Consider the following 17,861-nt stretch of genomic DNA (forward strand, 5'->3'; position numbering starts at 1 on the left):
GTAACGTGTTTCCGTAGCCAGCTAAAAACCTTAATACTTGCAACTGTAATAGTGTCTACCGGAGTAACTTTTGTTATGTTGGCAACGATATTTAGTTGTCGGTCAACGTTATTAAAATGAACTAGTAACGTTGGGGAGTGGACGGACAATATGTTGGTAGTTATATTGGGCGCGATCGTATTTGCATGGCTGCTGGATGAAAGAGCGCACGGGGCTTGTTCATCCAGCGGTCGTCGTACTTGTTTTCAAATGTCCGGGTTGATCGGTCTGATTGTTTTTTTTTCTACTACGTTGATCAAGCCAAACACAAGTAGGAAACAGATGGGAAACGAAATCATCTCAGTTGGACCTGTCTTAATCGTGTGCGCCATGTTTCTCAACTTCATCAAGAAATGGCGCAATAACGAACAACAAACGAAGAAAAAAAACATGCTTGCTCTGGTGTTGTTGAACACTATGTTGTTAGTTCGGTGTTGTTTAACGTTCAAACTGTCCTAGCCAGGCCAAGTCAGCTCATTTGACTTCTGCTCTTTTGTGTAAGCCTAGACTAGCCTGCTCTTAAGCAGGTCCAGTTTCGAATTTTAGATATTGCCCGGGAACCGGACATCTTTCTTCTGGTTTCCTGGATATAGCCAACATTTAAAGAGGATTCGACTAAGAGAGTAGTTTGATCTGTTCTTTTCTGAGCCGGTGAGTAGTAGGCCACATGCGCACCGCGGTACGTAAGTACAGCTCGTTGTCCGCCTCGGCGGTGCGATATCGGTTACGGCACTCGGCTGCCAACACGAAGGTCTCGTGCTCGATCCCTGTCGCGGCAGTCGCAATCTGACGAGGGTGAAATGTGGCCCGCACGCTGTGCAATGTCAGCGCACGCTGAAGAACGCCGGACGGCCCAAATTTCTCGCAGCCCTTCAAACGGGCTTGCATCTGTGACTGTGTGGTTTTGGGTATAATCAATTCCTGTTGTTCCTGTTGTCTGCTATCCTTCGGTTCTGCATTTCACGCCAAGTGATGCTTTGGCCAACCAATATTGTATCTCTTAGTTGCTCCCTCAAAATTTCAATTAAAAACTGTTTTTGTTATTTTAAACATATCATGGTTCTTGCTATATTATCGTTATAGAACAGTATGTAGTGTGGAGACGGCCTTTGCTGCAACAGTATTTTGCAAAATTACATTTTTTTGTTGAATTTATTACTGTGTACCATTTGTAATATTTGGCTCTTGACATTTCGCTCACTTGGGCATAGGAGGTTTAATGTTAGGTGCTGAGTTGAGTCTATTTCGAAGTTTCCTTTAACGCTGAATGCGAGTGCGTTTGTGCGGTTCTTTTATAGCTCCATCAGAGAACGTTGGGCGAGGAAACGATAATTTGGAGCGATGCATACCTGCAGAAAAGCACGCTCGACCGCGCACCGGAGAGAGATGTGGAGCGAGAGTAGAACGTAGAAGAAGAAAAAAAAAAACGTGAATTCCAGAAGCGCGCTTGCTGTTCGTGCAAAATAACAAGCCGCCTGTCGGGAGATGGCGATGTAAGCGGAGCCACCGCATCAAGGCCGTCGTGCCTGCCTCGCGAACGGGACTGCAATGCGAGTTTCCCCCTGGGTACGGGTGCTACCGCGCAGACTGGCGCAAGCTCGGGCAACCTTCGCGAAGTTGCCTTCGCGCGTTGTGCGCACGTGCGAAGTGCAACCCCCCTCTCCCCTTCTTTCTTCGTCACTTTCGCTGCGCTGAATGCTCGCGGGAGGTGCATTTCGCGATTCGCGTGCAAGCTTTCGTCTTAATAAACGAGGTGCCGCTACACAATTTTCTCCAAACCTTGGCCCGCAGCACGGTGTTGCCCATGCGCGTGCACACTATGGGTGAGATTGGATGGGAGGAGGGGATCATACTAACGCGACAGCGTTGGAGGGCTCGTTTCGCAGAAATATTGGTGTCGGCTTCTTTGGTTGTGAGCAAAAAAAGCATGTTGGCTGTAAGCAAAAATTCCAAGTAAATGCAAATAAAGGTAACAGTCGGACGACGTTTGCACTTTAATTTTCCTTACGACACACCCCGTATTTACAAACGCTCCTCGACTCGACTTTCTTCTTTCACTTCACAGAGCTGAGTACTGCGCCACCACTCGGCTGAAAATGACGCTGCGCTACTCAACAATCACAGCAGATTATTGCTGATATGCAGTGACTTGCCGTGCCTAGAGACGGCGCTCCAATCTGCTTTCTCAAGTGAAGGTGAATCGTTGAGTGAAGGGACGTTATAGATTACGGGGGTTAAGGTATCCGCCGCGATGCTAAGGCACGCTGGGAAGGTGACAGTGTGCGTGCGTGTTTGCCCCTTTTCACTTGCGAGTGTAACGAATAAGACGTGTACCTGATTGACCACTATGCCTTCGCGTCCATCCATCCATTGACCAAATTCTCAACGGTCGTTACTTTCTCACCGCCATCACCTTCAGAATGTCCAGGAGGCGGCCCCTGCCACAGCTGTCCACGATGGTCTCCGCCTGTGCCACCTCTCCAAGTGGCCAAACTTCGACGGCTACGGGTTCAACCTGCACGCCGACAAAAAGCGACAGGGACACTTCATTGGGCAGGTGGACCCCGGCTCACCCGCCGAGCTCGGAGGCCTGCGAAAGAACGACCGGCTCCTGGAGGTGAGAGGGCCTCGCCGGTACTTTCGGGGATTGAGATTCTTGGGAATAAAAAGGGCGAAGAATGGGGGTTAATGATGCAGTGCAATGCAGGGTTCTTTTTATAGTTAGTAAGAGCACTCAAGGTTTCAGCCTGTCAGAGTCTTAACGAAGGACAAAGCCGATTGTAACAACAAAAGTTTAACGGAGAAGTAAAAGATAACTTGCCGCGGGCAGAGACCGAACCCGCAACCTTCGAATATACTAGTAGTAAAGTATAGCAGTAGTAGTGTTATTTTTATCCCATATTTTGTAGTGCTGGCTGATAAAACATGTACAATGGGAGTCAAAAGTTTCTAGGCCACTATTCCATGCATTCTTATCGGAGCGTTTCCTGGGAACTTTTGACCCCCCCCCCCCCCCCTTTACGACTTAAAAAATTAGTTATTTTGTGTCACTCACGTTTTGACGCCGTCAATGCCGACGCCGACGGTCACAACCTGCCTTTGAAGGTCTGACCATGCGTACGCATTGCAGCGCGTGGCTTGTTGTCGCGGGACCGTGCCCTTTCCATATGGAAGGGGAAGGCGGGCAACTTCGAGTAGCCCCTTTCCCTCTCTCTCTATGAGGAGAGGGTGCTGCGCCGCGTCAAAAAGCCTCGCGCTGCGATGCATACGCATGGTCAGACCTTCAAAGGCAGGTTGTGACCGTCGGCGTCAAAACATGAGTGACGCAAAAAAAAAATCCTTATGACGTACAGGGGGGGGGGGGGGGGGGGTGTCAGAAGTTGCCAGGCTACGCTACCATAGGAATAAATGAGATAGTGGCCTAGGAACTTTTCACCTCCCTGGTACATGTTTGAGTAGCCACGTCGGGCCTTCTTTCTCCACAAGGAGAGGGGTGCAGCGCCGCGTAAATAAAAAGGGTCACGTGCTGACGCGCTTAAACGCGCACGTGTGGTCAGGCTTTGGCGTTGACGCGTTTATCCGAAACGTCTGTCAGTGTTTTCTCTCTGCACGTTTCGGATAGCGACGACACTGACGGAGACGTCAGGGGGCCGCGAGCAATACGGCGTATCGTATTACCATTACGTGCCGTGTCGAGATGCATTGAGAAACTGGACACGACGTTGCCGCGTGCGCCAAGCTCATCTGCAGACTCGCGTAAACAAGTCGTTCTTGTCGTTGCTTCTGCTGCGCGCACGTGATGTGCACAATAGGAATATTTGCGCAATAGGAACGGTGTGTGCAACAGGAATATTTAGCGTCGGATCGAGTATCTGCAGCAGAAACTGAAGCGTCGAACTAATATTGCGAACTAAGGTGGTTGGTATGTCTATCTTGCGAACGGGGCAGCTTTCATCGAAACAAAAGCTAAAGAATATGATCGAGGATGAACTCTTACTTGCAGGTAATACACATCTCGCACGAGCAGAACCTTTTTCACGACTAATGATCATATTCCAGTGTTCGCATTATTTGTAAGTGGTGGCCTTTGCAACACTGCTCATTGAAAAAAAAAAGTCGTCTGTAAGCGCTGATAGCGCATTCACAACAAGTATGTAGGCCTTTTTTCTTTTTTTCACATTCCGAGACTTATACCTGGAGAGAACGAGCTGTGTAGGTTCAGACGGAGCGGTCCGAAACCTTGAGAGATGTACGCATATTACGTATCTTCCCACGCTTTCAGCCTTGTAAGCGCCGAAAGTACTTAGGACCATTTTGTATTGAGCGCCTCATCGCGCACGCTTCAGGTATAAGGTCTTGAAAACCATTCTTATTTAGCAATACGTTTACTATTGTGAATCTTTCCTTTGGAATGTTACGAGGCTATGGTCATAGTCCCTCATTATATAGCTTTGATGGACTATGAAGCTTTGGAGGGCTTAGAAGTATTGAAGGACTATACGGTATTGCTCACAAACACTGCATCCACATATCGTGTCTGTCTTAACCTACAGTAGAGAAAATCTAAGGCGTTGCCAAGAACTGGAAATGCGTAAAAGAAAGCAAAACCAAAACGGGGAATAGCCTGATTACTCTTATAAGTTGTCTTTTTGAGCCTCTTCAGAAACCGTGTTTCTATTGTAAACTGTCTGCGCTTAATGTGCTCTACCTCTCGTATCCGTCGCATCGCGTCAGTGCGAGGCTTTTTCGCGTGGCGCCGTGCCCTCTCCCTATAGAAAGAGTATATATATATATATATATATATATATATATATATATATATATATATATATATATATATATATATATATATGCATGCCCCGCCGCGGTCGTCTTGTGGCTAAGGTACTCGGCTGCTGACCCGCAGGTCGCGTGTTCGATTCCCGGCTGCGGCGGCTGCATTTCCGATGTAGGCGGAAACGTTGTAGGCCCGTGTACTCAAATTTGGGTGCACGTTAAAGAACCCCAGGTGGTCAAAATTTCCGGAGCCCTCCACTACGGCGTCTCTCATAATCAAATGGTGGTTTTGGGACGTTAAACCCCACAAATCATTATATATATACATATATATATATTAGGGAAAGAAGTGCATACCTAAGGGCTCGTTTTTTTTGTTTTGACACAATAATAATGAGATCTAACAGACAATAATGCCAAGGAAAGTATAGGGGAAAATATTAGACCAAATTGTAATGTAAATATGAAGAAAAGTGGGTGAAAAGATAACTTGCCGTGGGCAGAATCCGTACTGTATATATATATATATATATATATATATATATATATATATATATATATATATATATATATATATATATATATATGTGTGTGTGTGTGTGTGTGTGTGTGTGTGTGTGTGTGTGTGTGTGTGTGTGTGTGTGTGTGTGTGTGTGTGTGTGTGTGTAGAAGAGAGAGAGAGCTCGACGCCGCGTCAAAAAGACACGCGCCGACGTGCTACGTCATATGCGTGTGGTCAAGCCTTTAGTGTTCTTCATATGGCGACGCACGTGTGCATGCTTCCCGTTTTTGTTCGTATTTCGTCAGTGTACTTCGCGTTATCACCTGCGTGTGTACGCGCTAGCAGTCATATCCGTTAATTTCTGCGTATTTGCATAAAATTCTGCCAAGAATTTCCATCCGCACCTACTGTCCGCGTCTTCGGTGTGCTTCATCCTAATTTTTGAATAGTGAAAGAATGTATGACAACTATATATAGCCAAACTCGCCACGCTACTTCTAATTGTAGTGGGTTGACAGTCATAGTCGCCTGGCCGTACGCTGCAGACAGCTATGGTCCCACTTGGGAGAGGTCTCGTCCAGGCGCTGGAACACCGGGCCCGTGCCCCCTTCCCCCTAAATGTTTTTTCTCCATGGCGTACAGAGCGAAAAGTGACTATCTGAAGCAGTGCTCTCTCCGAAATAGGTGCCTTCCCCTCAAGAAAAAAAAATAAAAATTCTCGATTCGCCCCTATAGTTCCGTCAGTCCTTGCTGCCTCCTGTATCAAGTGTGCGGATGCGCGTTTCCTGCCCGCTCACTTGCTTTCTCTAAACTTGTTCTTTAGCTGAGAACCCCGACAACCTTTCAACGCAGGTGAACGGCATCTCGGTGGAGGGCGAGAGCCACCGCGAGATCATCGAGCGCATCAAGCGGGACCCGACGCAGGTGGAGCTGCTCGTCATCGACCGCGAAGGGGACGAGGCCTTTGCGAAGAGGAAGCAGAAGCCCTGCAGCCAGTCCGAGAGCGTTGTGCGCAGGCGCACGCCGGCCCACCAACCGGGCACCGAACCACAGCAGCAGGTCTGTCGAACTGTTTCTCTCTCCCTGTTATTTAGGCGTAAACTGACGCGGACTCGAGACAAACTTACAGCGCGAACGCCGTGTTGTGTGAAGGCACTCCTTGCTTTCTTCTGCTACGAATTTCTACAAACTGCAGCAAAGCGTTGCGTAGTTCCAGTAAATAAACAATTTTTTTTCTCTTAGTACTAAATTACAATTTCTCAATACCGAAAACGGCATTTTTACCGCTAAAGGAACTTGGTTAGCGAGTTAGCGCGCGAAAAGAAAATATGGTTGGCGACGTCAACTGGAAATACCCGCGCGATACACCGTGACTTCGTTGATTTCGACGGCCTCCACGCCGTCATGCGTATACTTTCCAATCGGTAAAAATTAAGTACATTGTCCACCGAGAGGACCACATGCTTAACACACAAAGTTTCAGAAAATCTCGTTCAGCCACTGTCGCCAAATTACGAAAAAGACATATTCAAATCAGTGACGTCATTTGTGCAGATTTCGGCGCGGAATTTAAAAATGAAATGCCGACCTCCATTTTTCTCCTTTGTCGATACGGTGGTGAAATTGACATTAGGGCTCTCTGAATACAGTTCACCAATGCACGCTGGTTTATCGGTTCACTTTAGTATTCGTTTAACTTATCTACGTCGCGGTTTCTGAAGGTATCGTGAGAGGTGCTACATTGGGACGGGATCTTGTACACGCCTGGTCCTAGATCGGTGTGCGAACGTTTGCAATCCTTTAGTACGCTTGGCCAAGAACTACCTCTATTCGCCATCAGAGACTCGCATGTGCAGATTTCCAGTTTCTTGTAACCGAACGAAAACCAAAAGCGTACAAGGTCCCGCTCCAGGCGTTCGTTACATATATTTCGATGCTTCGCCCAGGTCTGGCAGGCTGACACTGCTTGTAGCAACATGGTTACCATCTGCACCACTCGCTAGTCAGCACTGGCACAATGTAAAGAATTTGGAAATGTACCGGAGATGTCATGAATAAAGTGCACCTCTTACTTTGGCCGATTCTCACCAATTAGTTCCCGCGTGTAACGGCCACGTGATTTCTTTTCTTTGTAATGACAATCCATGCGTAACCTTGTAATGGACGAAAATTTTTCACTCCGCGGAACGCTCAAAAGTTGAAAACAACGCCGCTAAGTAGGCTCCCGTTTCGACATGCACTTTCGCGCCAGCCTTTCATGAAGGTTACCGCAGGCCGTAAGTGATGGGTCTTCGGCGGCATCAGGGTCTCAAAGGGCCTGCGACTTCGTCAGCTCTTCGTCAGGCGACGCGGTGGGCAAGCCGCCGCCGCGCGTCAAGCAAGGCAAGACCTCTGAGTCCAGCAACCAGGTTAACAACACCTCCACGAAGGAGATGGCGAGAGCCACTGTGACCCCAGACACGACGACGTCCTCCACAGCCGCCCAGGAGGCGAAGCAGCGTCCACCACACGAGGCAGGGACCTGCAAGCCCGCGCTTCTCAAGGACAGTGGAGGAGCCTCAGAGAAAAACGGGGCTCCTGACCAACCTACGGGCCAGGGCGAGGTCAACCACCTGGACAATGGCCAGGCTGCCGTCACTGCCGACGCGCCGCCTAAGAAGCGGCACGATACACAGCCATCGCGCGGCAACCGCGGTCTTCTAGACGAGAGCAAGGGCGAGCCTCGGTCCAAGACTCGCGATAGTAGTTGGACGCGCGATGGCCCGCCATCTCCGCCCCGCTTCTCGTATCGCCACCAGCAGCCGTCTCCGAACGACACCTACGGTTGGTTTCCGCAAAACGACTTCGCGTCCGCGATGGCGGATGGCAACGCGTGGTTCTTCGCCGATGCTCAGCAGCCGTGGTCGCCGTACGCGGCGCCGTTTCCCCCCGCGTACGGCTTGTTTCCTTCCCCATACGCCGCTCCGGCGGCAGCCTACCCTCCGCCGTTCAGCCCGTTCCCGCCGTACCCGTACTCGACGTACGTGCCCTTCCAAGCGCGCGCCGTCTACTGGCCCCCTCAGGCGCCTCCGTACGCGCCGTTTTCCGCCTACTACGGCTACCCGGTTACGGCGTGGCCGCCTCCGGTCCACCCTGACTTCGCGTATCCCTCACCGCACTCGATGGCCCCGCCGTTCGCCGCCCCGACGGCGACTGTGCCTCACGAGCAGTCGAGGAGTCATCTGGGCGCCGCAGCGCACCCAGCGGCGCCCGCGGACGTGCGAGCTGGTGGACAGCCTCCAGCTGGCGCCACCGCGAACAGCAAGAACTAGGGAGCAGAGCTACGCCCCCCGGCAACTCGCACGCTCGCACGACTAAGTTCCCCGTTGAAATTTTGGCACATATAACATGCAGTCAAGTCGTTAAGTGACTGGTCGCACAGGGTAGATAGTTGCGATTCGGGCTATAGCCGTAATTGCTGCATTGTACACTCTAGTGCATTCGGGTTATGTTTGTAACCACTGCATTGTACACTCGTGCGAGTGCCAAGAGTGCTATCAAGAAAATCGATGCGTTCAGATTGATATAGAAAGCAGTGCTGCGACGCATAGAAAAGGACAAGAATTTAGAAGACAGGACACGCGTTGTGTACAGAAGACAGCTTGAACAGCGGATGCTGTGAAGATATTCTATTTCCAACAGGTGTGTGGTTGATTCTAAGAAAAAAAAATGGGAACTTTACTGTTACGATTTATCGATAGATTGGTTGATAGGGGGTGTTTAACATCCCCAAACCACCATGTGACTATGAAAAGGCAAAAATACACAGGAAAGTGCATGAAGCAGGCGCGTGTTTTGTGTGTGTGTGTGTGTGTGTGTGTGTGTGTGTGTGTGTGTGTGTGTGTGTGTGTGTGTGTGTGTGTGTGCTCTTGTGTGTTTTTTGTTCTTTTTGTGCGCTGATCGTGATGAGTATGTTCCAACTAGCCCAATTTGATACTTCAGTTCTTTAACGTGCAGCCAAATCTGTGCGCACGACCCTACGGAATTTCCGCCTCCACCGAAAGCACAGCCGCCGCAGCCGGTATTCGATCCCGTGACCTGCGTGTCAGCAGCCAAGTACCTTAGCCACTAGACCACCGCGGCGGGGCTACTCTGTGTTTGGAAAAAAGTAGTTTACGCTTTAGATATATTCGGTACTCCACTATGGGAGAGCACAAAGCCGTCCCTATGTGAGGTTCGCAATAGATGAATTGTTTGTGTTTTTAGAAAAAGTGTTTGACAATTTCGAGTACTTCATACTCAACTATGGGAGAGCAGTGAGCCGCCCCTGCTAAAACTAACACTTTGATCTTAGCCTAAAGCGTGGGCCATGTTTAAGCATGTATGTATATTGTGACACACTGGATATACCTGCAAATAGAGGCGCACAAGTGAATCTATAGCCGGCCAGCTGTGCCAGGCTTACCACGCCTGCGCCAACATCGTCGTCACCTATACTGTCGTCCCAGCACTGCCTTTTACATCATTATGAACCCAAATTAACCTGCCAACTGATCTGTTATTCTGCAAGCGATGCCTCCTCGTATTTTTTTTTTTATTTGTCCCGTCCCTTGCGTGTGTGCCTAGCATTAGTGGGACGGAATTTTTCGCTTTTGGCCGAAAAGCGACTGCCCTGTGTTAAGAAAAGCATATAGCTTGGGCTTGTTGGCACGTAACGTAAGCGCACACTTGGCCTTGGAGGCAACTATAGCAAGCCTACACGATTGTTCTTACTGTCAACTGTTTGTTGAATTAGCGATTGTGTCGCCTCGCTTATCCCGTCCCTGTCCGAGTATGTGCCATTCCATTTGCCTTGGTGTATAGTGCCCGGATAGCTCGCTTTTCCGGCCGCGCTAACGCAAATTTCGCTATAGCGAAAGCGACTAACCGGGTTTCGGCCTACAGCGAACATTTTGCGACTATATTTGGACCGTGGTCGCTTCGTCACTTGACTGTACAAACATTACGAAACCTATATACGAAGAACTTCGTCGCGCCGCATTGCGAGTTGCCGGTGTGGGTGAGTCCAATAGCGGGCGATCATCCTTTAGTTTATCCTCCCCGTCGCTTTGTCAATGACATCGTGTAGCATGCGAGTCCGGACAGTCTGTGGAGTAAGCTTTCAACCGTCGTGTGTCGTTAGTTTTGTAGTCGTGCTTAGCACTGTCCAGGTTCTTGTCACCTCGTTTCGCTTCTTTATACCGAGAATAGTTCAGAGCGACAGTGGCCATCACCGAATCGGTGCCGCATTGTTAATTGGCACATCTTTAGCGCAGAACTAAAAAAACGAAACAAATGAGAAAATACGAATGGTCCTTCGGTTTGCTTAATCCTATTTACGTTGGCATGACTTCCGGAATAATTGCACGGGCACACTGCCAGAGGCCGTTTCACGAATCATTTAACTGCGTCTGATCACCGAGCATCGCGCTAAAGTACAGTGAAGAAGAACCGCGAGCAGTGTGCCATCGGCACTCTCTGTTATCTGGCTTTTTTTTTTTTTTCAATTGGTTGTAGCTGGGACGGTGACAAGAAGCCATAAAAGGCTCTGTAAGTATCCATGATACAATCGAGAACCATGCTAGCATCCTTTTATTGCCAGCAAGGTCAAAGCGTGATGAAAATAGCGCTTCGCGCTGCTCTCGTTTTTTTTTTTTTGTTCCTTCCCCCTTACAGTACGCAAGTCTTCACCACGGCCCTTTGATAAAATTCGTTGCCGTACCGCAAGACATTTTTGTGCCGGCCGAATTTCAGTTGCATACGTCCTCGTATTGCCATTATCTGCATTGTCATGCCGGTATGCAACGCCTGAACTGGAATGTATTACTTGCTTTTTTTATCGAAATAACGGTATATTAACGTCGTGTGGCACCGCACTAAATGCATTCATCATGTTTGCGTCTCAAATAAAGCAAGTAATTTCCCCCATGTATATTTTTGGCGCAGTTATTCTGTTGGCCGCTTGCGGTTTTCCCTGCAATTGCGGTAAGTTCGAAGTGTGTTTCTACCCTATTTGGTCTTGCCCCACTTCGCTCGAATATGTACGTGTGCAGTTTATATGGCATCCGGGTTTTGCTGGGTGGTTAACTGGCGCCGCGCGGGACCCACACAGGGTGTCCCACATAACTTGAGCCAAGAACTTGAAAATGAAAGACACTCCTATGGCGAATTGAACCAAACGCGTACTACTTGCACGAATGTGGGTACTCAGGCTATTTTTATTTATCCCAATACTAATTGATAATTCTTAATTAAATATTTTTCCAATTACGGGCCGGAAACCCAAAATATAAACACTGAGATGTAGAGCACTTCCAGAAACCACCGACTAAATTGTTTTCTGTACGATACATCTAGCGCTATTATTTTTGCCACGTTGTAAAGAAAGCCTATAGCAGCACTATAGCAGAGCGCTCGCGGCCCGTCACACGGCTTCTTTGCACATTTCGCGCGCTTTCTTCAGTGCTCATATTTTGGGTTTCCAGCCCATAATTAAAAATAGATAATTAAAAATTATAAATGATTAGTATGGGGAGAAATAAAAGATAGCCTGAGTACCTGCGGGCCAGAGCGAGTAGTATGCGTTTGGTTCAGTTCTCCTCCTCAGTGCCGTTTACTTTTAAATTATTGGCTCATGTTTTGGGGGACACACCGTGTATACTGGCGCACAGCCAATCCTTCAAGCGAGCACCAGTCTGGGGGCGAATACGGCAGAAGTAACCGTTGCATGTTTTAAAAATAGAAAATTCGAGGAAATACGAGACATCGGTATCGATGCTGGAGCTATAGCAGCTGACAGACTTTGTGGCGTTCTCATAGATTTGAGGATTAAGTTGTGAAAAGCATTAACACTCGCTCAAAAAAAAAATGCAGAAACAGCATCACTTCTCTTAACGAGCATGGTCGCTGCAATGAATTTTTAGCCGCCAAGCGTGATTACAGGATTGATATTTTTGTTCATGACTTAACTCTGCGACGTTTTGCATCTCTGGCTTCCCATGTGACTTCGCGCTCCTGGTTCTTTTATTTGGCCTTGTTACCGCACGTGTGATGTGTCATTTCCTCTTGATGACCACATCAAATGGCGTCAATTTCAAGATTTTCAATTTTCTTTATTTTGTAGCTGTACTAAGCAATTAGTAAAACTAAATTAAACAAAGGGGGCAGGAATAAAGGAAGCAAAGTGGGTGGCACGTGAATAGAGTTAACAACAAGTCGTACAACGGAGGTTTAGTAGTGTCCCCATTCTTCAGGCGTAGTTGCAACTATAAGGATCACCTCATAACTATATTGGAGTTCTATGGTACGTAATACCACATATATTAATTATTCGAACATTTTGCTAACTGAACGATTTGCCGCAGATTGTAAGGCATATTCCGTCGTATGGCAAGCTTCCAAACCAATCGACCGACCGCCGAGCAGAACAATTCGTGATCTGTGCTCCGCATCGGCATGCATGTCGCGAATTTCGACGCGCTGCAGCGGCTTTTGTCTGCCAACAGTGGGCGTGCGTTCGCGTGTAGCCGCTGACGTTCGTAGACGGGGGCGGCTGTGACGTCACTCTGATTCGGTATGTTGTTGTCCTGTTTGCCCTGCGCCCGCTGATGACAGAGTAGCGTGCGTGTTTGTGTGTGTGTACGCAGCCGTGAGTTGAAGAAAAAATAAATGCAAAAAAGAAACGGTGATGAAGAGGCGCGACACGCAACTTTCGATTTCTCTATCTGAGCGCGCGTGCTTCTTGTAGACCGGTTCGACGCGACTTAAAGGAAGCTCCTTCTGCAGCCGTGGCATTGCCCAAGTTCTTGGTAGCCAATTCAGTCATTGGATTACCATTGTCAGAAGGCAGTGTTTAATTTCTTAGCAGCTCTCTCCCTAATACATCGTCTCTGTATACACTTGCAGGTGATTTGCGTTTACGTTGTAATAACTGGCCGTTTTGGAGTGCCATGCAGCATAGGGGGATGCGACGTTCGCGATGTAGTATAAAGCGTGGCCATAACATCACATGAAAAATGCGCGCGATGTTATCAAAACATCACACACTTTTTGTCACATGCGTTGTTAGCACACATGTGATTTCATCAAAACATCATGCACAATTGCATTAGATCGCTTGTGTTTGCGTTTCTTTATGCGTACATGTTTTGTGTCCTTTTGTGCGCTGCTTCTTCGGAAATCGTGGCTCACCTAGCTCATCGGCTCATGCTTATTATCAATCACAGGTTGCCTCATATTGACGTTTTCTGCCTCGTTGTTATCACATTCAAGCAGCTAGGTTAACCACAACATGTCATCAAAGCCGCCGTCGGGGATGGTGTACGTTCAGAAGCGCCGTCCCTGATGATGTCACGTGCAAGTTCTGTGTACTTCGCTTACACCAAATACGCCGTCTTAACACATCGCTGATGAATAAATCCGAAATTCCGGAATTTGAGAAAAGAAACACTTTCGTCCTCGACGCGTTTGTCTATAGTTGCAACACCCTTTTGAGAGTATTCAAAGGGCTTCTCTTTCACATTATTCCCGCGAGGGTGTACGTCCACGTCCACGCCTGCGATGCGCGTGTTTCTATACAAACGCAAGTTGAATGGCGCTCTCTGCAACGTGATCGTTTGATGCCACATTTGGCTCTACAACCATCCGCGTTCCCCAAATGTCATTCGCAAGAAAACAGTGCTTAGATATGTACCAATAGGCGTTGTAATTGTCGGCGTTCCAGTTCGTGTATCCACTAAACCGCCGTGCCTGTTTCGCGTTCCGTATTTACAAATTCGACACGCACGGCGAGCGCCTATTATTTACCGACAGCGACCTTGACTGCGCGGTCGCGCAGCGTTTATTATTATTATTTTTTGTCTCGCGTTGACCAATAGGGGAGAGGAACGCTTTGTTGACGTCAGTCTGCCGCGTGTATTCGGCAGCATACCACCGTTTATAGAAGGGCACTCCCTTCTGGTCCCAAGGTGTCAGAGCCACCGGGCGAAGGGGTGATTGTATTGTGCGTGGTTGTAGTCCTGCGCACTTTTCGGGGTACTCGCTATTTTGTAGATGAGAGACAACGCTTCTATTCGGTGTTCCTTCTTTGATTCGCTGACGTTGAAGGTTGCGTGACTCGGTTACTCTCGCACCGCGAGAGTGCAGTGAGATTCGGGAACTCCACGGTCCCTCTCTTTAGTCTTTTTGTAGAGCTCTTTTTTTCTACTGCATTTTCTCCACTGCCCGACCTGTCGATAGAACGTCTTCATTGCGTTGTCTGTAATCGGAACGACCTACGCTTCGTGTATGGGCTTTTGTTTGCCACTGGTCATTAGAGCGAAATTGCCGGTTGTATCCATTTCACGACGGCACTAAACGGAACCCTTTCAAGGAGGTGGCCGTGCTTCGGGCGGCTTTTCGCGTCGTCTGTGTATCGCATATGATACATCATTGCGTGTCACCAATACGCAGCTTCGTCAAAAAATACAGGGTAAGAATTGGCCAGAAAGGCAGTCCCGGATGCGGCCTCAGGTCATTGACATGTGACACGTTGTCGTTCGTTGTCCTGTGGTAGCGTCGTTTTCGTGCTGATCTCGTCGTTGGCGTTGTTGCTGCTGCTTTCACGGCTGTTGCCGTCCATATCGTCTCGCCTTCTCAACCAGCGTAACAGCTGCACAACTACGCAGTGCCTTCCACTTCTCACCCAACCCCCGATCCGAAGAACAAAGATTAAGATTAATTTGAAGCAATGTATTATATATTAAAAAAAGAACGATTAGTTCAGCGAACGTGTTTGAACTCCATCGCCCAATTTTCCATACAATTTGGGGTGAAGGAACGGGCCACCGATATGGTACAGGGGTTACGGTGCCCGGCTGCTGGCCCGAAAAACGCAGGTTGGATCCCGGCCGCGGCGGACTTGTTTTTGATGGAGGCCCGCGTGCTTTATATTTTCGGGCGCCGGTGAATGCCGATAGATGTAAACAAACCACCACCGATGCGGCCAAGCGTTTCTTTCTCTCTATCTCCATGGGCACGCTTGTCGTTGCGCCTTATTAATATTATTTCTAATATGAGGCATTTTCTTCAACGAAGACGGGATGGATGAGGACACTATCTGTGGTGCATTGCAGTGAAGCCAATTCTGAGCATACGTTCGAAAAAAAATATTTTGCTTCTTTATCGCTGATGAAACGCCTTTAAATATAGCATTAGTTGTTCTCTTTGTTCTTCAGGATACGAAGAACTTGAATAGGCAAAATTTTAAAATTGGTATCTTTGTTTCGTTCTAGCTGAAAAGACTGTAGGGAAAGGGTGAAAGAACCCCAGATGGTCAAAAATTTCTGAGCCCTGCACTTCGGCTCGCTTCGTTATCGCCTGGCGCGTAAAGCCCAAAATATTGTTAAGGCCTGACCACACGTATACCCGTTGCAGCGCGTCAGCGCGCGTCCTTTTGACGCGGCTACGAGCCCTCTCCCATATGGAGAGAGAGGGGGGCACAGCTGTGCGTAGCCACGCGTCCTTTCTCTTCATGGAGAGGGAGCACGGCGCCGCGTCACAAGGCCACGCGCTGACGCGCTGAAACGAATACGTGGGGCCAGGTCTCAGTATTAGAGAGTTTTAGTACTGCGGAATGGTGCTACGTACGCATCACGCAAGCGCTTTGCGTTACGCGGCGTTGTTTGCCACTAATCGGCTTTTAGTACGCCGTAGTACCCGCGTTCGTAACGAGCGTGAAGCGTGTTGCGCCAACTGGTAGATCAAAATAGAAGCACGTGTTGTTGACAGCCAATGTGAGCCAATCCAAGTGCTATAGCCAGATTATGGCCATATATTAAGTCACAGAGCCGGTCGGTGCTTGGCTTGGATGCCGCCATTTTGCAAAACGAAGTCTCGCGCTGTCGCGAACTTGTTCGAGAGCGCCGCGATCATCTCATACGTACGCGCGCACGCATCTCATGCGTGCGTACGTAGCGGCTGCGTACGTAATGCGATACGTACGCGTTGCGGTCTGCACATGTGCACTACGCAGAACGTGGTGTCCTTACGTACGCAACGCCGCCACGTACGCAGCGTACGCAGTATTAAACTCTCTATTATTGGGGAGTTTTGGAATAACGTTTGCAGGCGCTGTGGGCGTTGCGGGCTTAGCGGGCGCAATATGAGTTTTCGGATAGCGTTTGTCTTCGTGAAAACCGCGACGCATGATCGCAGAGACATTGTAGCCTCGAAACGAACGTTTTCAGGCCGCGCACGTGAACGTCTGCTCGCGTTACGACGCACGCGACCGCACCGCGAGGGCTTGCGGTGCGCTATTCTGAAGCTCCCTGGATCAGATCTGGATCTGGATCAGAGTTCCTTTCTTCGGGTGTCGGATTAACGCGGAAGCGTCGACGTTTCCAGCTGCGCTTCGTCGGCGCATGCGCAAGAGCACGCGTGTGTCGGCCACAGCGGCGGCCGAGCAGCTGAACGTTCGAAAGACAAGCGCTTGCACTTTCCGTAGCAGCTGAGACGGGGTCCCGAAAGCGGCGTCGCACACTTGTCGGCATTGTTTCCGTCCTTGACGCGTGACGGCGAGCGCGTGCTCCGTATGTGCTGTCGCTGAACACGCTACGTCTAGGACTGACCCTTGTGTGTGGGCCCCGAGAGGGGACTTACGTAAGCAAAAATGCGTTACAAGTATAGGGTATCTTTTAATTACTGAACGGTAATCATCATCAGCAGCAGCAGCAGCTTGAATACGCCTCTCCCATCCGCCAGTCCAATCGGTCCTGTACTTGCTGCTGTCACTTTTATACCCGCTAACTTCTTAATCTCATCTGTTCACCTGTCGTCGTCGCTTAACAGCGCTACGACAGCACACGACCAGTTGCGTGAAGCTGCTTTGATTCTTTGCTGCAGAGGAGCCCTGTCGTCGTCTTGTGTCTCGCATTGGCGTCACTCAGGCCCCGCGTTTTGATGCGCATAGGCCGAGCTGCCTGAACGCTCGGAACGCCAGCATCGCCGATGCGCTAATTTGTCTGTGGAGCCGGCGAAGCGACAGCGAAACACCAGGACTTCGCACAGCAGCGGGACGGAATTCTAGTACGGCACAGAACGAAGGAGAGACATGGACAAGCGCACAAATGAAAGTGCGCTTGTTTGTTTGTTTGTTTTCTTGAAAATGTGGCACATAACCACTCTTGAGGACTGGCCAAGAAAGTGTAATGTACTTTTTTATTTGATTGATTGGTAGAGCTTAACGTCCCAAAACCAGCATACGATTATGAGATATGCCGTAGTGGAGAGTTCCAGAAATTTCTTCCACCTGGGGTTCTTTTAGGTGCACCCAAATCTAAGCATGCGGGCCTACAGCACCCCCGCTTCCAGCGATAATGCAGCCGCCGCAGCCGGGATTCGATCCCGTGACCTCAGTCGCGTCAGCAGTCGAGTACCTTAGCCACTAGACCACCGTGGCGGGGCTGGCATGCTTTTTTCTATGAGGGTTATAGCTCTGGTTATGAATGAGTTTATGATAATATACAAATAATGCAAGAAAAACCGTCTT

General features: G+C 49.0%; 1 protein-coding gene across 1 annotated transcript in view; it reads left to right on the forward strand.

The window, feature by feature from the left end:
• Nucleotides 1-17,861, forward strand: part of LOC119180889 (membrane-associated guanylate kinase, WW and PDZ domain-containing protein 3) — a 141,787-nt gene that overhangs the window by 86,788 nt on the left and 37,138 nt on the right. Inside the window, exons 4-5 of the mRNA XM_037432027.2 lie at nt 2,459-2,656; nt 6,170-6,376. Of these exons, the coding sequence (XP_037287924.2) occupies nt 2,459-2,656; nt 6,170-6,376 (405 nt within the window). The remainder of the gene's footprint in view (nt 1-2,458; nt 2,657-6,169; nt 6,377-17,861) is intronic.

This window comes from Rhipicephalus microplus, chromosome 10 (genome assembly GCF_043290135.1).
Source record: "Rhipicephalus microplus isolate Deutch F79 chromosome 10, USDA_Rmic, whole genome shotgun sequence".
Taxonomy (NCBI): domain Eukaryota; kingdom Metazoa; phylum Arthropoda; class Arachnida; order Ixodida; family Ixodidae; genus Rhipicephalus; species Rhipicephalus microplus.